The sequence below is a fragment of the Cavia porcellus genome, unplaced genomic scaffold (assembly GCF_034190915.1).
Source record: "Cavia porcellus strain 051 isolate PalLab524CR breed Dunkin Hartley unplaced genomic scaffold, mCavPor4.1 scaffold_6, whole genome shotgun sequence".
Taxonomy (NCBI): domain Eukaryota; kingdom Metazoa; phylum Chordata; class Mammalia; order Rodentia; family Caviidae; genus Cavia; species Cavia porcellus.
In genome coordinates this window covers 21,371,878-21,392,351 of record NW_026947489.1, presented here as the reverse complement: position 1 = coordinate 21,392,351, position 20,474 = coordinate 21,371,878, and the positions used below count along the sequence as shown (strand labels likewise).

Sequence of the window (20,474 nt, the reverse complement as noted above, 5' to 3'; positions counted from 1 at the left end):
CCACACCCTGCTACGTGGGACCTGGCCTGGATCACTGAGTCCTCCAACTCTGTCTTCTGGCACCACATGCACCGGGATGCCCCCTCTCAGGAAGAGGGCTGCAGTGACAATGGGCCTCAGGGCCAGAGGGTGCTGTTGGGAGGAGCTGTTGTGTTCTGGTGGGCCAGGGAAGCTGGATGGCTATGGGCCCACAACTAGTGGTCAGTACCCATACACAGGGCCTGGGATGCCATCCAGTCTGACATCAGCAGACACACATTGTGTGGGACTTTGATGCCAACTGAGTGTCAGGCTGCTGGGCAGGCAAAGCCCAAGCTGGGAGATGCTGACCAGCCTTGGCTCTGGTCTGCTCCTCATCTGCACCTCACACTGGGTCTGAGTTCTGTGTGCTTCTTCCCACACCAAGCCCTTGGCCTTGGCCTACATCCCCAGCCAAGTTTCTAAGTCCCAGGAGAGCAAGAATTATTAAGTCTCATTGGCCACTTGGTGACCAGGCCAGAGCCCAAGTGGCTATGGCTAGTCCCTGGCCATGGTGCTGAGAGTGGCCCATCAGTCCTCTATGTGAGGTTCCGCTTGCCAATATCTACTCTATTTCCCTGCTAAGGTCCCCACTTGAGCTCCAGGGGTTCTTGCAGCCACCAGCAAAAGCCAGCAGGCAGCGTGGTGAATAGGCTCCTCTGCCAAAGGACCTCCATTTTCCCATATTTCATACTCAAACCTCCACTAAGAATCAGAGCTCTTTGGCTGGGGACAGCCTCTCTCGTGTCAGAATCTGCAGAAATGCCCATTTCTTTGACAACTGCTTGTGTGCCCTGCAGCCTTTTGATGCTGGAAATCTGCACAACCCTCCCTTGCACACTTGGTCCACACACTACAGCAGCCAGCTCAAGCTAGTAACGGTTACCTTGCCTGTGTGTGTACTTGTGCACACAACTGCCAAGCACTCCTGTGTCCACTGCCTGTAGTAGCCTTTAAACACCCAGTTGACCTTGCCTCAAGTGCCTGTTTCTTAACAGTAGATACACAGCTCAGTGCAGAGGTCCTGACAACTCACAGGAGTGGGCCTCCCCTTTCAGGATCCAGCAAGTTAAGTGATTAGGTGGCAGGAGAGAGGTGTAGCCCAGACCCTAGTAACAGCCCTATACAGACATCCTCATCCTGCGATCAGGCTTGCCCTGCTTCAGACCCTGGGAGCCTGAGCTCAGTGGAGAAGCAGCTCCATGGTCTGCCATTTGGTGTTGAACTAACACTCCTTTCCTGAACCCTTTGGATTTTAACAAGGGGGCTAGATAGCGCCACAACCAAGCTGTGCAGGCTATTTCTCCTTGCCTCCCTTTCTCTATTAGGCCCAAGCTTTGATTAAGCTGATCTTTCTATTGTCTGGAGGCTGGGAGGACTCACAGCTGAGCAACTCAGTGTCAGGCTGGTTTGAGGGAAACTGCTCCCTGCACCCAGAGGGGCCGAGGGAGACCTCCACATCCACCTCCTCTGCAGGTGGCTGGTTGGGCAGTAGGGCCCTCCCTGGCATCCACATCCGGCCACTCTCTCCTCAGCAGTTGAGGCGGAGGCAGCCAGGGTGTGGGCTCCAGGGAGGCCTAGGCTGAACAGGAACCTAGAAATACCTCTCCTGAGAAGGCCTGGGCAAAGCAGGACCCTTCCCCTGAGGTCTCCAGCACTCAATGTGGCTCAAAGGGGTCTCTGGAGATGAACCTAGTAAGACACACCCATCTTGGTACCTGCTAGCCTACTCTCTGGTCTCTGTCCCTTGACTGAAAGCCAGACCTTAATTCTCCACTTCCCTGGCTTAATTCTTCAGCTCCTCCAGAATACGGTGCTCAGAAAGGGTCTCCCCTTCAGGTCCAGCGCTTGGATCCCTCCCCAGCCACAGTGGCTCAGAGAGTGTATTTCTGGATCACAATGCTGCTTCGGCAATGTGACCCAAAACTCGCCCTGTTCTGCTCCCTCCCACTCATCTGGGGCCAGCCGAGACCACTCTTAGCCTTCTCTCAGAGACACTCCTCCCCAATCTCAGCCTCTTAAATTCGGTCACTCTCACCCAGCTCAAAGCAGGCCAGGCTGGAGGAGGCTGCAGTCACACTGATCGATTCAAAAGGCCTGCTCTGGAGCAAGAGTAGGGATCGGAACAGAAAGGATTTCTCAATAACTTCTCATGGAGGTGGGGGGGGGGGAGACAACGCATAATAAATCTTGTCTAGATTTGGTTCTCTGTGTTGTATTTTTGTCTCCAGGAAGCCACTGTCTAGGTTATTTTGTCTGGGGAGGGAATGGGGGGAAGAAAAGAGAAAGGAGAAAGCCAGGGGTAGGGACCAGGAAAGGCCAAGGACTCCCCAGGGCCCTTGCTTCCCAAATATTCTTTTTTCCTCCAGTAGTTCTGCAGGTCACAACTTCTACCCACCCGACACACCTGCCCTGCCTGCACACCCCAAGTCCTCAGCTCTCACGGCGGCTTTCCACTGTCCCGCGACCTTTGACCTTGGTCTTGCAGGGTTTGCGACTGAGCCCTGGCTCCCACCCACAGTCAGAGCGCACCCCTCATCCTGTAAGGCAAGCAAGGGAAGCACGGAGCCCCAGGACCTGCCCACTGGCAGGTCCCCTAGCCCAGTCCAACCCAGCTCGCAGCCGCTGCCCTAGCCCAGGCCCCGCCCTGACACCCTAGCCCTAGCCCCCCACCCCCACCCTCGGCCTCGCCGAGGTGCTGCAGCGGGTAGTGGCACTTACGGATCCGGAAGGGGGCCGGGGTCCCACGAGGCGACGGCGGGGGTGGGGCGGCTGCAGTGACGGCGGCTCGGCGGTCCCCGATCCGGCGAGTCCCCGGGCTCAGGCCCAGCTCGGGTCGCCCTCCAGGCGCCCCAGCCCGCGCGGGCGCAAGGCCGAGAGTGCGGGAGGCGGGCGCGGCAGCGGGGGCGCGAGGGCTCCCGGCCGCGCGCGGCTATCGGGGCTCTGAGCGGCTCCCAGCGCCGCCCGCTCGGGCGGGCACGGCCCGCAGTGACGTCAGCGCGGCTCCCCCCGCCCCCTCCCTTCGCCCCGACCAGTGCGGAACGGAGGGGGCGGAGGCTGCCGCCCGGGGCGCCGGGCGCTGCGCCCCGGGCCTCTCCACTGCCGCCCGCCGGCCTCCAGCCCTTCCCGGGGAGTCGGGCGCCATCGGCCCTCACCTCACGCCCCTCGCCGCGAGGCTCTCCCGGAGCCAAGGACCCGGAGGTGGCGGCGCACGGCGCGTTGGGAGCCTCGCCGGCGGCTGCAGGCTCAGGGACCCCGGCTGCTTTGGGAAGGATGGAGGACGCAGAGGCCGGGGTGGGGGTGCCGTTGCGCTCCGGGTGCCAAGTGGGCGCCTCCCCCGGCCCCGAGGCCGAGGGTGTGCACGGTGGCTTGGCCGGTCCTGGGGTCCCCCCGTGAGCGAGGCACGGATCTCTTAGAAACGTGTCTCTTCGGGGCCGGGGGTGCCTTCCAGTTGGATCCCGCTTCCCTAAGACCCGGAGCCGCGTCCCATTCCCACGCCGGGGGCGCGCCTGGACTCCCGGGCTGCGGACCGCCCCGCGCCGCTGTCCAAATGCTGAAACCGGCCTCCCCGGGGCGCGCTCCCGACTCCCGGCCACCCACCGCTTGGCGCCTGTGGCAGGGGCCGGCGAGGCGTCCCGGGACCCACGGCGCGGAGCCCCTGCAAACTTTAGTGCGGCAAGATGACGTCGAGAAGCTCCAGGAGGGGGAGGGAAGCTAGTCAAAGTGAGGCGGGAGCCGAGAGGGCGCACGCAGCGAGCAGCGGCCACCCTGAACCGCCGTCTTCTCCACGTGCCCGGGTGGGTCGCCCCAGTCGCCTCGTCTGTGACAGTTTCTCCCACCGTCACGGCAGGGGAGGTCCCTCCGGCTGAACTTGTCAGCGGGTCTCACCATCTATCAGGAGCCAGCCAGCCAGGCCAAGTTCACGAGCAACCGCAGTTAACCCCTTGCAAACAGAGCGCCTCAAAGGAGGGTCAGCGAGCGCTCTCTCCAGATCCCAGAGGCACCGCCTCCCGGGGGCGGCGGCTGCAGCAGCTCCGGTCTTTCCCCCTCCTTCTCTCCGGTCCGTGCTGCTGTTTTATTTACTTCTTTTGGTTTTCACTCTCATCTTCTCCTCTTGTAAGTTAACTGGATACCAGAACTTTCTAAACATCCTCTTTTATCCCTCGTTTTATGACTGCTCATTGTGGAAAAAATAGAAAGTTCAGAAAAATATGATAAAATAATTGGCCTTAATTTCTACACCTAGAGGCCTGACCTTAAATTTTTTTAAAAAAGAATATTCTCATTAGGAGTATCTAGATTGCTTTTTCTGTGGAGTGGGGGAAGGACCGAGAGAAGGAGAGAGGAAGAGAGGGAGAGGGAGAGGGAGAGGGAGGGAGAGAGAGAGAGAGACAGAGAGAGAGAGAGAGAGAGAGAGAGAGAGAGAGAGAGAGAGAGAGACTGAGACTTAATTTGCTAGAATGAGGAAGGAAAAAACAAAAACCAGCCCTTAGAAAAAACATTGAGGGTTCAGAATAGGTGACCTGTTCCAGAGTCCTTCTAGAGGGATCTTGGAGAGACTCACTGTGATAGCGACTGGACACAGGGACCCAAAGAGAGACAGCAGTTAGAATCTGTGGTAGGGACCAGAGTGGGGCCAGAAACTGACTTCCACCTTTCACCCACAGGTCCCTGTTTCAGCCTCCTAAGCCCAGGGAGTTCGGGGAAACCCTGGCCAGCCCAGCGTGGCAGCCTGGCCAGGAGCCCGTGTGTGCAGGGAGTGTCCCTGCCCCGCCCCTGTGGAACCCCAGCCACCTCCCCGAGCTCTCTCCCTCCCCTCCCTGCGGTCTGCAGACCCGGGCTCCCCTCCCCCACCTCCCATTGAATTCCTGGCGTCTGATAGCTGGCGGCAACTAGGGCGATCTACCAACTCTTCCCCTGGGCATTTGCTTACCCCCTTCACCCCCCAGTGCTTTCTTTTTTTCTCTCAGAGCTCCTTTTGTAAGGAGGCACCCAGGCCCAGAACGTGTTCTGCAGTTTAACTACTTCCAAATTCTTTGTTCGGGTCACCCCGGGACTCCATTGTCCGCTACTGCGAGCGCGGGACGGCCGGCGGGTGCGCCTGTGCCGGGCAGATCTGAATCCATTAGGCCGCGGCCCGGGCCCCTGCGGCCACCGACGCCCCGCCGCAGCCGGGCGCCCCCTCCCTCCCTCGGGGCCCGCCCTGCCCTCCCGCGGCCGCAGGGGTGAAGGTGCGGCAGGGGGCCGTGCGCACGGGGGTCAGCCGGTCACCCTCAGGCTGTCCAGGCCCCGAGGACCAGTGAGGCTGAGAGGGGGGCCCAGAGCACCCCCAGCCTGGTCCCCCCTCGCTCAGATTCCGGGGAGGCGGAGGGAGGGATGTGAGTGAGGCCTGCAGGGACCTGGGCTTCCCGGGGGGGGGGGGGGGCTGGGGACAGACCCCGGGGCCCGCGCCCTGCGGCGCCCGATGAGCTGCGTCCCTGCAGCCCCCTGGGGCCCGGGGCCTCTAGAGAAAGACCTGCGCCCACGGTCTTGCGTGTTGGCCTTGAACCCACGGAAGGAGCAGCGCTCGGGAGCAGGTCGCTCAGAGCCGGCGCCCAGGCGGCGACTGGTGCGGTTCCTGTGTCTTTTCCCTGCGCCCCGAGGCCACCCTCGGCCCGGGCCCGGGGGAGCGGGGCGCAGACGTGGCCTGCAGCCTGGCTGGGTGGCTCGAGCCGTCCCCCTCCGCCGGGCTCCAGGCCCGACGCTCGCGCCGCGGAGACCCGGCCGGACCACGGGCTCGCACGGCTGGTCCACCCCGGCACCTCCTCCGCGCGCGCGTCCTCCCCGCGGTCCCGCGGCCTCCAGGCTCCGTCCTGCCCGGCGGCGGCGGCGGCGCCGCTACACGCTGTCCAGCAGCGCTCTCTGGCGGCCTTCTCGGGAGATGCAGGTGCCCGCGGCTCAGGCCGGCGCGGTGGCGGGGAAGACTGCGGACGCTGCCAGCATGCGGGAGCCCGAGGACAGCCGGACACCTCTTTCTGCTCGTCAAACTCCAAGAAACAGTCAGTGGCATTGGAGGGCCACCAGGACCTGGGACTTCAGGACCTTGGTCCCCCACAGCTGCAGCCCCTACAGCCGAAGCGTCAGTCCCTTCCAGCTATACTCTCTCTGTGCGGGGACAAAGCCCAACAGGACCAAGGTTGCCCAGCTATAAGTTGATAGAGGCAGAACTCAGCCACAGGCCTGTTCTACTCCGTCTTCATCTCCTTTTCCACTAAGACGAGCACAGTCGTCTAGAATGCAGTCCTCGTTAGACTGCTATTTAAAACATGACTGCTCAGGGGTCTTTTCTTGCTTGAAATCCTTCCTTGAGCCCTGTTCGAGGTCCCAAGTCCCTCCTTAGCACGCCCTGCGACCTGTGTCCTGATCCCATCAGGTCTTCTACATTCCCATCATTTCCCCCAAGGCCAAAGTCTGGCCCAGCCCTGCTTTTGTGGATACCCAGTTTTTCTGCCTTCAGTGCCTCCCCCACACCCACAGGGGGACCGTTACAATTCTGAGTGTCCCTTACACTATGAAAGCCCCAGACCCAGACATACCCAGCCAACCTCTTGCTGACATCTAGCGTGGTCCTCAGACAGTCCAAGGCTGCCAGGGCCTCTTCTGATCTCTGGAAGGAGACCCCAGGCTGGGAAGGTCTAACGTCTGCAGCAAGTCCAGGGCAGTCCGGGCTCTTGGCATCGCTGCCCTGCTCAGCCCAGGGAGCAGGAGGCCAGAGGGCCAGAGCAGGTGTGTAGGGGGTGGAGCATGGAGAAAGCCAGGGGCTGCAGGGAGAGTCCTGGCTGGAAGACCCAGCCTGGTTCCAAAGCTGCACAGTCCAGGAGTTTCCAGCGAGGCTGTGGCAGGCACGCCACCATGTGGCAACTGTGACAAACAATTGGCAGTCGGCTTGGGGACCAGTTCCCAAGGACGCACTCATGTGCCAGTGTTGAAGGTGTCAAGGAGCACCTGGGGATGTGCTTCCGTTTAAATGCCTGCTGGGTGGGTGGATGCGCTGTACCATACTTGGTGTTAATCTGCTACCTAGGCCTCAGCCACAGGTGCTGGGTTTTTTTTTTTTTTTTTTGTCTTTTTCCTTTTTATCGGTACCAGGGATCGAACTCACGACTGCCTGCTTGCAAGGCAGGTGCTTATGCCGCTGAGCTAAATCCCCAGCCCCACAGGTGCTGTTTTTATCCTCATTCAGCCAAGGGGAAACCCAGGCACAGGGAGTGTAAGTGATTCACCATGATCACAGCTAACTTAGTAGCTGACTCACGATAGAGACTCAGAGTCCAAATTTTTAACCACTCTAGCAATATTTGTATGTTGTTCCTTTTCCAGTTTAAATAATCCAAATAGCCATAAAAACCACCCAGCCAGCACTTATTAGACGCCACTGTAAGCCTTTCTCAACTCTTCCCTTCCTCCACGAGGAAGGGGTACTGGCTCTTCCACCTCCACATTCTCGGCTCCCAGCAGAGAAAATGCGGTCAGCACTGAAGCCCAGAGAAGCCGCGGAAATCTCCACCCTGTTTCTGCAGACTTTCACTACTCCTTAGCAAGGGCTGGTTTCTCTCTTCCAGAGACTCCAACAAAAGGCTTTGAATATTCCACACACAACCATCCTCCACAGTGTACCCTGGGGTAAGTTTTGGAGGAAACGTAAATCTAAGGTTCCCCGTGACCACCAGTTTATTGAAAGCAGTGATTTGGTAGCAAAGACACTAGAGTGGCTAATAAAACACCAGGCTTCGCTATACAAACTGGAAAACTAAAAGTAATTTTTAAAAATCTGAATTCCCTAGAAGCCTGGATTCAGGATATGAATTAAAAGCACCAACTAGAGGCAGGGGTCACTTTCCAGCTGCCTCTGAGCAAAATGGCCCAGTGTGCAGTCTTCTGTCTCCTTACTGTGAAGAGCTGGCAGCGGTGACTTTCTGATCTTGGACCACACACAGTGCATTCTTTTTGTTTTTTTCAGGACTGAGGATTGAACTTGAGGCCTTCACACTGGGCTGTTAGTGTTTGTTTTGGAATAGGCTCTCCCTAAGCCACTAAATTGCCCAGGCAGGGCTCAAACTTGCCATCCTCCTGCCTCAGCCTCCCAATGCGCTGGCGTTGCAGGTGTGCACCACCGTGCCTGACTGGCCATGTGTTCACGAACGTAACAGTTCCATGGGCTGTCTCTTGATTTGCTGCCTCCCAGGCAGAGGTAGAAGGAGCCCTGGCCTCTGGGAGACCAGTTCTGTGATATTCTGGGGGTCCCGCCAGCTGGTGCAGCCTGAATTTCTTCCCCAGGCCTACCAACAGTACCCAATTCCCTGTGCTAATTTATATCTAATTCTGTTCTGCTTAAAGCATCAGTGTAGACAGTTTGCAATAGCCAAATCTTGGAGACAGCCCAGATGCCCATCAACCATAGAATAGAAGGTTTGTTGGTACCAGGAATTGAACTCATGACCTCGTGCTTGCCAAGCAGGCACTGTGCGGCTGAGCTACATCCCTGGCATGTTTTTTTTTTTTTAAGTGAAATGGAGTGCTACTGTGCTATGAAGAAGGAGGATAGGTCTGAGACATTCCTAGCTAAATCGATGCACTTAAAGACCATACTCCTAAGTGAAATAAATCAGACACACATGTTCAAATGTTTCGTGGTTTCTCTGATGTGAGAAATCAAACGTGTAAATAAGGGCTGAAATGTATAAACAGATATTGGGAAATGGGAAGAAATTTTTCAAATGAGAAAGGGTACAAGGGAGGGGGAGGGGGAAAGAAGAGACAAGAAAAAATAGAAGGAAAAATATAAACAAGGCTTTTGTAAACAAAGAGGAGAAGGGAAGGGAGAGGAATAGAGGAAAAAGAAGAAGCGATCTCTTGGACTGGGGATTTAGCTCAGCGGCACCTCCCATGCAAGTGCACAATCATGAGTTTGAGTCCCCAGTACCAGAAAAAAATAAAAGATCCCTTATGTACAGGTACGAGCTCCTTGTATGAATGTTACCGTTATGTATATCTAAGATTTACCAGTAAAAAATAAAGCATCAGCATGGTTTCCGTTGCTGTGCAGCTCTCTGACTGATACACATTTGTTCCTTCCTCTGTTGATTTCCCAGACATTTCCTGAGTGTCTGTGAGGTGTGAGTGCTCATGCCAGGGCAATGGTGTAGGAAGAGCCTGTGTGGTCAGACCACTGTCATTGATCCCAGTTCCCACTCCTTGCTGGATCTCTGTCCAACCAGCACCTGCAGCCTCTTCTGGGACTGTGTGGTGTGAAAGCTATGAGAGATAAGAGGTGGGGGTGCCCAGGAGTTGGTGTCCTGGCCCCCTGGCATCCTGGAGCCTCAAGGACCAGGGGACACGCTCCTCCGGGCTTTTGCTAGAAACTCTCACTCCCTTCCCCGTTCTCCTAGGATTCATTAAATCACCATAGCATGCAGCTCCTTCTCTTGGGGTACACCAGGGGGAGCTGACTCAAACCAGGCACCACAGTGAGGGACCAGGCCAGGGAGGACTTTGGTCATCGGGCTGTGGGAGGGACTCTGCCCAAGAGACCCAGGGGACCCTTGCTCATTGTTTGGCAACCCTTGAAGGGCTGGCCAGGAACAGAGCAGACCAGGCAGCCTAGGATCCCCTAAAATTGGAACGGTCTCGTAGTGGTTCATTTTAGGTGTCAGCCTGGCTGGGCCATGGGGCACAGCTGTTTGATCAAACATCTGGGTAGATGCTGCCATGAAAGTGTTTTTAGATGCGATTGATGTCTAAATCAGTGGACTTTGAATGCAGCAGATGATTCTCCATAATTCTGGTGGGCATCAGCCAATCAGGTGGAGGCCTTAGGAAAAAGGCTGAGACCTCCCCAACAGGGGACAGTCGCCCTCTGGCTGGCTTCCAGACTGCAAGTCCACTCTTGTCCTGCCTGCCCTATAGATTTGGGACCTGTCAGCCCCCACAGTTGTCAGTTGTAAAGGAACTGCCAATCCCTTCATGTAAATCTCTCTCTCTGGAGCTGGCGATATAGCTCAGTGGCATAAGTGCCTTTCTGCCGAGTGCAAGGTCCTGAGTTTGATTCCCAGTAACAAAACAAAACAAAACAAAACAAAACAAAAAAAATAAGTCTCTCTTTTTGTCTTTCTTTCTCTGGTTTGGTTTGGGTTTTTGAGACAGGGTCTCACTATGTGGTTTAGGCTGGCCTTGAACTCCTTATAGTTTGGGCTGACCTCAAATGTTCAGTGCTCCTCCTGCCTCGGCCTCCCAACCGTGGGGGTTACAGACATGTGCCATCTTTGTCTACATATACACACAGACATTGACACATGCACAGCTGTGTTCCATATAATATTTCAGCCAATGATAAGGCTGCGGTTATGACAGAGGTCCAATAAGGTTGCAAGGGAGCTTTAAAAAGTTCCGTTGCTTAAACTGGGGGTGATGGCACATACCTATAATCCTAGTGTTTAGGAAGCTGCGGCAAGATCACAAATTCAAGTCCTACCTGGGCAGCTGGTCAGGAACCTGTCTGGAAAAAATAAACAAAAAGGGTTGGGGATGTAGTTCAGTGCAAAGGCTCTGGGTTCAATCTCCAGCACACATATGCAGTAAAAGTACTAGCTTTTATTTTTCAGCACTGCAAGGGAACCCAGGGCTCCTGCATGCCGGGCATGAGCTCTACCACTAAGCAACATCTCCATTCTGTGAATTTTTTGTTTTGGGGACAACGTCCTTTTTTTTTCTTTCTTTTTTCTGGTACCAGGGATCGAACTCACGACCGCCTGCTTGCAAGGCAGGTGCCTATGCTGCTGAGCTAAATCCTCAGGCCCCCCCCCCAGCTACCTTTGAATTGGGGTCCTCCTGCCTCAGCCTCCAGAGTAGCGGGCATTACAGGCACGCAGCATGGCACCTGGTTAGTTGTATGTTTAGTTTCCCAAGTGCTCCCCAGGAGATCCCAATGCCTACAGTGCTCATCAGTCACATCTGGGGTGCCATAGCCCTCATATGTAACCTGTACTCTGTGACACTTGCACAAGTAAATTGGCTGAATAAAGAAGTGAGATAATTGTTATTGAGTGCAGGCGACGATTCTTGCATTAAGTGATCAGCCCCTGTCAGCCACTACCTCCACCCCACTCTCCTCTTCAGTATAGCCTAAGAAAGTGCAAATATACAAGGCAGAGATTGTCAGCAGCTTCATCTGCATGGTCTGGCAACAGCTCCATCTGGGTAGTGAGCTCCCTGTGGCTAGAGGTATGTAAGCAGAGCCAAAAGTGTGGTGAACCAGGCAGGGATGAGCTTGAGCTACCATTCTTCCAGGGCTTCAGGAACCGTGTTAAATCCTATGTGCTGTGCACTGTTTTCAGTGCCTTGGTACTGCTGCTGTCCCCATTTTACAGATAATAAACTGAGGCAGAGGAAGTCATATGGTGCTAATGAGTGCTGCAGCCAGGATTCAGACTCAGGTCTAACCACCCACCGGTACCCACCCTTCCCAATTCCCTTGAGTCCTGGGAAGAACTGTCCTCTCAGAAAGAGGCACCAGGAGCTGAGGTGCATTCTAGGGACCCGCGGCAGAGGATTCCAGGGGTCGACAACTTGTCCCTGAATCCATGTGAACTGTTCCCAGGGGCCCTGAGGAATAGTTGTGGGTAAGGGGTGGGGTTGCTGGCCAGAGCTCAGGAGGGAGGTCCACTGGCGTCAAAATAATCCCAGCTTTGTCCACAGGGCGGCGCTACTGGACAAAGCAAGGCCTCCCACATCTGTCATCCCGGTACAGGCCGGTACTGCCTGCACTTTGATGAGAAGCTGAGGAAGGAGGACTGTCAGTTCAAGTCCAGCCTGGACAACAACTACTTAGTGAGACCCTCTCTCAAATTAAAAACACAAAGGGCTGGAGGTGTAGCTCGGTGTGAAAGCCCTGAGCTCAATCCCCCTGCTGCCAAAGCCAACAGGGAAAAAGGCAGGCTCCTTGTCTCCGACTCCACTTACCCCAACCAGGATACTTAAAACCTGCTTCAGAACCTCACTACTGTACTTGGGGGTGCATTTTAAATAGCAAACACAACAACGCACACGCACAGGAAATACAGGTATAGAAACAGGACCGCACAGGCTGCGCGAAAGACATTGATTCCCAGCTTGAGAACTGAAGCGAGGAGGCCCGGAACTGCCTGCCCCATCGCTCAATATCTTCAGCTATCGGGGCAGGGCTGGGGTCCGGGTCCAGAGCTCGCCTGGAGTGGGTGAGGCCTGGATCCCAGCTCCACGACTGCAAAACAAAAAGGAAAAAACATGTGTGTTGTGAATGTCCTCACATGAGTGCTGACTCCGGGGTGACAAGCAGGAGGGGGGACAAACTGATACCACGGAACCCGTGACTAACACATGTGGGCTGTATGAAGTATGTTTTCTAACATTTTTACAGTCAATCTTTTTATGAAAGGTTTTTAATATTTTTGTTTGTTTGTTTTTTGGTAACTAGCCAAAAACTATTGATTAAAAAAAAAGTCTGAGTTGGGGCACTAATGAAGCTTTCACTTCCTGGCGTCTCTGACTATCTCTGGTCCCTTAGGTGGGGCTCAAGTGGCTGCTCTCTGGTCCTGGGAGGTGGCCCTCAAAATGGGCCGTGGCTGGGGGTGGAAGAGGACTCACTCTACCCAAGGGCACCCCAAAGTCAGAGAGGGGCAGGGAGCTGCATGGTCCTTGGCCTCGCTCAGCTGAGGGCAGGCAGAGAAGGGACAGGGGGTTCTCAGAAGCCCCCAGAGCAGCAGCTGGTGTGGTCCCATGGAGCCAGCAGCCCCACGGCCTTGGTAGATACTCTTTCCTTTCCAGGGATCCTGCAGGGACAGCAGAGCTCCCCGAACGGCCTCATGGAGGTCCCCAAAGTAAGGAGTTTGAATCCTGTGTCTGCGCTCCAGAGGGAAAGATCCAGCTTCCCAGGTCCTCCATCCTCAGCCCTAGAGGAGAAAAACAGCAGACTGCTGAGAGACCTGGGGATGGGGGTGGTGACACCCGAAGATCCCTGCCCAGGGGAGGTGTGGAGGTGTGGCCTGTTCAGCAGGCTGGGATTAGAGAAACCAAAGGGCTCTTCCTCATTTGACCCAACCCTGGAAGGCAGCGTTCCAGGACCGAGCCAGCCTGCCTGCCACAGAGCAGGGACAGTCCAGGTGGGGGACCCTCCACCCCTGCGCCATGACAGCCACGTTCAGGCCTTGTCTGTCCCAGGGCCAGCAGCAAGTGCACTGGCACACTGACACCAGAGCCACCTCAGGAAGGCAAGTCACTTAGGATTCTTGGCCACAAACACCAGAAACCTCATGCAATCCAGCTTTGGCGGGCAGAGGGCCGTTGATGAGTGTGCACAGCCAAGCTGCTGGTGAAGGGGCAGCGGGACCCTGACACCACCAGGCGCTATCTGCCCTCCTCCTCTCTCTGTGTCAAGCTGCCTGTTCCACATCCAGGCTCACTTGCGGCAGTGTTGCTAACCTTGCAGCTCCCCTCCTTTAGACCTGTTCTTCTGCCAGTGACAATCCCAGCCCAGGCTTGGCTGGCCCAGCTGAAGTCACCTGCCACCCACATAGGTCCAAGTGGCCTTGCTGGAGCCGGCAGCTCTTTTCAGACCACATGTGGGAGAAGCAGCCTGTGAGTCTGGAGGAGGGAGCAGTGACACAGATGTGGTTGCACAAGAATCAGAGTGACTGCCCCTGGCCACCATCAGCAGTGTGGCAAGTATTCCCTGGCTATCTGGAGAGGGAATGACTGCTTCTCTCCTTCCTTCTTCCTGTCTCCTTCCTCCGTCTAGGTGAGCATATTACCCCTGAGCTACGCCCCTGCTTCTAAGTAGTTTTTGGAACAAGCAGAAGGTTCAAAATTCAACACTGGAGCACCAGGGGTTGGGGATTTAGCTCAGCCTGCCTTGCAAGTGTGCAGTCGTGAGTTTGCTCCCCAGTACCGATTAAAACATTGGAGAGCCGGGTAGGGGGAGCACACATGCAATTCCAGCCCCATGGCACCATGAGGCAGGAGAATCACAGGTTGGACTCCAGCCTAAACAACTTAGTACGACCCTGTCTCAAAATTAAAAATAAAAAGAGACAGGGATGTATCTCGGTTGTAGAACATCTGGTTCAATTCCCAGTACCAGAGAGAGATGGGGGGAGCTACCGCAGTGAAAGGGCTCCCTTCCAACAGCAGACCTCACCTAGAGACTTCTCTGTGTCCTGGTGGGGTCTTGAGTCCCTCAGGAGTTTCCGGGTGGATGTGAGGTCCGGAGGTGACCAAGAGCCACCCTCAGCTGCTCCCTCAGGTCCCTCCCCTGTGTCCAGGTCTCTCTGCAGCCCATTAGCCCAGGACTGGCACAAAGCCAGAGGCCCTTGTGGTCCTCGGAGACTGTCCTGTGCCAGGAGGACCCGGAGTGAGGGTGAACCAGGACAGCCAGATCCCAGCCAGATCAGGGATGGGGGTCCCCGCGTACATCCCGGGCCCCTGTCTGTCAGATCCTGGCCACTCTTCCTTGGCCTTTGCTGACTTTGGGGATATCTGAGGCTCTCTGCAAACCCACAGAGGGGGGTGACTGATTCCTGTCTTCTTTTCCTGTGAATCCCTGGGGTTACAGGCCTTGACCAGGGCCCACACTGGATGTCTTCTCATCCAGAGCCACCCAGCTTTAGCAGCAGTGTCCTAGCGTGCCCGGGCCAGGCTCCTTGGAAGCCATGTCCTTAGCTTTCTGAAGTGCTGCCGGCCCACAAGCTGATGGTTTCAGGTCCTTGTCCCTGTCATCTGAAAGCATGGGGGCAGGGCTGGACTTGGCCTTTTGTTAGCAGCTCTAAGCATAGCCAGGCAGCAGCTCTCTGGATCTCTGTCTCTGGGTGCCCTGGATAACGTAAGCAACCTGCCAGAGATGTGGATGGATGGGGCACTTGTCCTCCGATGGACCTGTGCTGGCACCGGAAGGTCCCTGGTGAGGATGAAATGGTTCCTGCCCTCAATGCCAGGAGCCAGGGTGTTTCCTCCCACAACTGCCCTGGATGGAAGACGACACATGTCATAGCAGAGATGCAAATATGATTGAAAGGCTGTGTCTGCTGTGTATTGTCTACTGGAAGTTGGCTCCATTCCCGGCCTTTTTTCTGTTGCCCCAGGAATTACAGGGTGGTGGAGGCTAAGAATTATATTTCCCAGAAGCCTTTGCCGCTAGGGTTTGGATATTACTCACATTCCCCCATGAAGAGCCCTCATGGGACCATGTCACAGGTCGGGAAGCTCAGGTCAGTAAGATGTCGTGGAACTCCAGTGCCCATGTCATAGTCTGGTCACCTGCTTCATGCTGTGTTGGCAGCAACCGTGGCAGGTGGAGAACAGTGCCCTTCTTCCCTCAGAATTTGGATCCTTGGAGTTAGTCGCCATCTAAGGGCCACCCTCCATCTCTTCCAAGCACCTTTATGTCTTTTTTGCTTGCAGTAACAAAAATGTTTCCTAGTTCCTGCTTGGAACTTTGAATGATACAGTGGGCACAGGGGTAGGAAAGAAATGTATTTCACTGGGGAGATTCATTAGTTCTGTGATCATACACTGGCATATCAATGTGAATGGATTAATATATGCTTAGCAGGTTAGTGGAGCCCAACTGGGGGTGAGTTTGTGGGTGACTCCCCCAGCAAACTGAGGGAGGAAGACCCACCGTGGGTGTCTGACACTGGCCAACAGGCACGCAGCCTGGACAGAATAAAAAGAGAAAGAGGAAAGTGTCCCTGTTTGCAAGATCTCCTTCACTATCTCCTTGGGACACTGGGCCCCATTTTCTTTCAGCTTCCAGCAGGATTCCACAGAGAATTTCCAGACCTCCAACCTTGGACGTGTGGTTCATCGTTGATCCCTTCCTGTTGTTCTGTGGCTTTTATTTTGGGCTGAGCATCTACCGGGTCATCCAGCTTCCCAGTGGATTGTCCCACCTCTGATCCCGTAGACTGCTGCTGTGGACTCTGTCTCTAACCCTGTGAGCTTCTCTAATACAGCCTGTTATATAACATATAGATTTTATATTGATCCTGTCCCTCTAGAGAACCCTGACTCATCTAGGTTTATTTGTCAAATATTGATTTGGCACCTGCTTTGTGCAGGCCAACAGCTAGGTACCAGGGGTACAAGAGACTCCAGCCTCAGCTCCTGCCCTGGGGAGCTCCAGTTTTGATGGGGAGTTAAACAACTACGCCATGTGGTCCATGCCCAAGGCAGTGGGGTGCACAGGACGGTGCTGGGGTTGGTGAGGATTCATCTGAGGAAAACAGAGACCTGCCCAGACGTTTAATTAGGAAGAGACTGAGCACAGGACACAGGTGCTTACAAGTGGTTGGAATAGCTGGACTGTGCTCTATGTTGTAGGGAGAACTGTCCAGGCTTCCAAGGCTGGGAGGGCCTGCTGGCCACTTCACTATGAACACACTGCAGCTCTTGTGACTCTGGGCTTTTCCTTTTTCTGAGCCAGATGAGATGGGCTCTGATCCTCTCTCCTGCTTCCTGAAAGAAGGCGAGATTGGGATGCTTTGCCACCATCCAGCTAAGATCACCCCCACTGGCCAAACCTCTGTTCACTGATCTTTGGTCCCTTTTAAACTTGGCTGACCCACGGCTACCTTGGCTCAGTCTGCGCAGGTCCCGCCCGCTGGGGCCAGAGAGCACAGCCAGTGTTCTGCAGCTGGGCCTGAGGGGCGGTGAAGGAGGGGCCTGGGGCTACTGACCTCATCACCCGCCAACCCAAGCTTCACCCCTGCTTCTATGCTGAGACGGCGGCACTAATGCGGTCACATCTAACCAGTGCCACCAAAAGCTCAGAACAGCACTTACAGTGACTGAGCGGACATAACATCTGCCCTGAAGACAGCAGACAGAATCTTCTCTTGAAATTCTGACAATCAAATGAGAACACAAGACAACCATTTGCTTCCAGCTGCAGGGCATAGAGAAAGATAGTCTCACATCCAGAAATACCCGTCATTTCCCCTTCCTGGTCCACCCCTTCCTGTTCACGGGTGATGGCTTCAGGGCCTTTTGTTCCTTCAAGGGAGTGGGGCAAGGCCCTTGTTACTGAAGAGCAAGAACATTCACATGAAAATTCATGACCCCGGAAACTTAGCCCAACCCACTCTCCCGAGGAAATGTCTCTGGGAGATAGAAACACACATTTCTCGGCGTCCCATTTGCACTCAGTACTGCCGATATTTTAAGCTGGAGATCTAAACAAACAAATTGCAAGAAACTTATTTATACCAGAGGCACAAGGATTGCTGCTGGAGGCCGGACAGCGGCTGCAGTGGACACTGAAGGTCAAAGCTGCTCTCAGCCTAAGACCGGCCCGAGGGCTTTGATAGGTCAGCACTTGGTATGAGCAGTTTTGTAGCTGGCAAAACAGGACACAGGGCCCTGGCCACGGTCCAAAGCCCACAGATGTTTCCATCCTTTGCGAATTGTATGGAAGGACAGAGGGCTATGCCACCTGATGACATGGCACCCAGGATGGGACCCTGCATTCCAGTGTCCACCTCTATACAGACTTTAAAAAAGTAGCTGATTGAAATGTCATTTGGAAAACTTAGGATACTCTGGGTGGGGGAGGCCAAGGCCGGTGCAGTTTGAGACCAGCCTGAGCAATTTGGCAAGGCTCTGTTTTGAAATATAAAAAGGGGCTGAGGATTGGATTAAAGTACCCCTAGGTGTGATCCCCAGGAATAATGATTTTTTAAAAGTAGGTGGAAATATCTAGAAGCATACAGAGATGGCAATCTGGTATTTTTTTCCTGTTTCAACATACACCTAGGCCAAGATGCTCAGAGGTGGTTTTCTCATTTGTTTGTTTGTTTGTTTTCTTGTTTGTTTGTTTTTAAGTGCTGCCTGGTCTTCAAAATTTTAAAAGGTAAGTTGATTTAGGTATGGTAGCACATGCCTGTAATCTTGGCAATCTGGGTGGCTGAGACGAGAGAATCACAGGTTCTAGCCCAGCCTGGGAAATTTAGCAATTTAAGGAGATCCTGCTTCAAAACAAAAAATAAGGAAAGGAAGGAGAGAGGGGAGGGAGAAGGACCTGGGATATAGCTTAGTGTAAAAGCCCTGGGTTCAGTCCAGAATCGAAAAAACGAAACAAAAAGTCCAAACCAAAATGTCTTATTGACTCAGAGCCTGGTCTTTGCCTTACACTAAGAGTCCTGAAGTGAATACTTTTATGAACTATTCATAAGGTTTCATTCTTCTGATAGAAGAACTTATTTTTAGGTAAGAATTATTTTTTTTTTACCAGTGCTTCGTTATTTTTTATTTTACATGTTAAATTAAATTATATATTAGAATGTATCATACATTTTAATGTATAAATTATATATTACATAGTAGTAAAATATATAAGATATATTTGTTTTTGAGATACGGTCTTGCTAAGTTGCTAAATTGCCCAAGGTGGCACTGAATTTGGGATCCTCCTGCCTCAGGGTCCCAAAGTGTTGTAATCACAGGCCTGAGCCACCATGTACTTACAAAGTGCTTTGTAGTCAGAGGGTGTGAATTCTGGTAGTTTGACCTTGGCTGTTCAATAATCTAGGATAATAGAGGAATCCATGATAAAGCAAGTACTTTGAAAAGAAATTCGATAAGTTTCTATCATAAGTAGAAAGATAATGTACCTTATACACACAAGCTTAATATATACAACTGCAAGAAGTACCCACGTGATTGGAGTGTTTTCCCAGACCTCCTCTCTACCTGGGGGCTTGCACAAGCCTCCTGGTATTGGAATCACACGGAGCCAGTGCCCAGGGCTCAAATGCAAGCCCAGGGCTCACTGTGTGCTTTCTGGATGACAGCCTCAACCTTCTCCTCCTCTCCTCCGTGAAGGCTGTGCAGCCATATCAATCTCTGGGCCATGCAGAGAATTAGGTGAGTTGGACTCTCCAGAGTTCTGGCTTGTTTGACAGGAGTGGCTCTTGACAAATAGAGCAGTGACTTATCCCCCCACCCCTGGCCAGGCTTAAGTTTCTGGCACACAAGAGAGGGAACAGTCACCAAGAATCGAGCTCACAGGCGGGATCCCTGAGGAGCAGGCTGCAGAGGGAACACCCCACTGCCCCACCCCTACCCCAACCAGCAGCGGGTTAGGGACCTCTCCTGCCTGCACCTTCTGCACCGCCTGCCCATGGTATGGAGCAGGAGTGACACCCTGACTCAAAATAAAAATAAAGGGCTGAGGGTTTAGCTCAGCAGTGTAAGTGCCTGCTTGGTGAACACAAGGTCATGAGTTCAATCCCCAGGACCAAAAAAATAATAAACCAAAAAACCTGTCAAAATAAAAAAGGCTGGTGATGATGTATCTCAGTGCAGAGGCTCTGGGTTCTATCCCCCAGTACCTTACAAAATAGATTAGTATTTAGTTACAACCAAAGTATATGCTTTAGAAAAAATTCAATGTTTTGATTGGGCCAGTGAGCCCAACGAACATTGTCATTTGCTGTGTCAGGGGAGACAGTTCTGGGATTTTAAGGAAATGTTCCTGGATTCTCAGGTATCACCATTAGGGACAGCCTTTTCTAGGATGTTATGGTTGATACATTGTGTCAACTTGAGAAGTCTAAAAGCTTAACTAAGTAACTCAGCAGTTTTAGAACCTAGTTTGTAGAAGACATGCCTTTACTGCTCTAGGATGCTGTTCACTGGGCCAACTTGAGAAGTTTAGAAGCACAGCTACTCAGTAGGGGCCAGGTCCTCCCTTGGTAACCCAGCCTGTAAGAGGAGGGTGTGGAGATGGTGTGAGTGTTATTCTCACCAGAGGGGCGGTAGCCTGCTTCCAATATAAGGGAGGAAAAGAGGCTGGCTCTCCTCCCCTTTGGCTCTTGTTGCTTTGTTGGCTTTTGCCAGCTTAGATGATTGCCCCTGTGCTGTGCCACTCTGCCTTGGAGTCGGCTGAGCATGGGCTGAAAGAAACCTCCACAAAACGTGAGCTAAATAAACTTTTCTTTCCTTTATTTTGGGCGTTGGGTATTTTGTCTCAGCAGCAAGAGGAGGATTCAAGGAAACTCCAAAAAAGGACGAAAGGCAAGACGAGGCACCCGGGTCAGAAAAGCCCAGGTTGGGGGTGCAATTCAGCAGTACGGTACTTGCTTAGTAGGCATGAGGGCCTGGGTTTGAACCCCAGGGTGCCCCCAAACAAAACAGGTATAAGGTGTCAGGGAGGGCCCACATTGTCAGCAGGAAGCAGAATCAGCCCTGTCTCTGCTTGCTGAAGATTCTGATTCCAGAGAAGGGAGCTGGGCTAGCCTGAATAGCCCTGTGAGAGGGGCCGGTCTCTTGACAGACCCCTGTCTCTTCAGACTGATCCCAGGTCGGGGGTTCCCTAGGTCCCTTGGATACTAGGTGGGGTCAACAGCATCCTGCTTGACAGGTCAGTCAGGCCCAATGCTGCTGAATGC

The 20,474-nt window shown here is 53.9% G+C and overlaps 2 protein-coding genes across 2 annotated transcripts in view; one reads left to right on the top strand and one right to left on the bottom strand.

Moving 5' to 3' along the window:
* LOC111758483 (skin secretory protein xP2-like) overlaps positions 1–5,080 on the bottom strand; it is a 67,345-nt gene extending 62,265 nt beyond the window's left edge. Inside the window, exons 1-2 of the mRNA XM_063249688.1 lie at positions 5,044–5,080; positions 2,740–3,901 (exon numbers count right to left, since the gene is read on the bottom strand). Coding sequence (XP_063105758.1) covers positions 2,740–3,901; positions 5,044–5,080 — 1,199 coding nt within the window. The remainder of the gene's footprint in view (positions 1–2,739; positions 3,902–5,043) is intronic.
* A 402-nt stretch (positions 5,081–5,482) lies between these two features.
* Positions 5,483–6,208, top strand: LOC134476225 (uncharacterized). Its single transcript, XM_063249687.1, has one exon. The coding sequence runs from the start codon at positions 5,483–5,485 to the stop codon at positions 6,206–6,208; it is 726 nt and encodes a 241-aa protein (XP_063105757.1).
* The last annotated feature ends 14,266 nt before the right edge of the window (positions 6,209–20,474 follow it).

Excerpts from the sequence above, each read along its gene's own strand:
- LOC134476225 (XM_063249687.1), top strand. The coding sequence starts at position 5,483 with ATGAGCTGCGTCCCTGCAGCCCCCTGGGGCCCGGGGCCTCTAGAGAAA.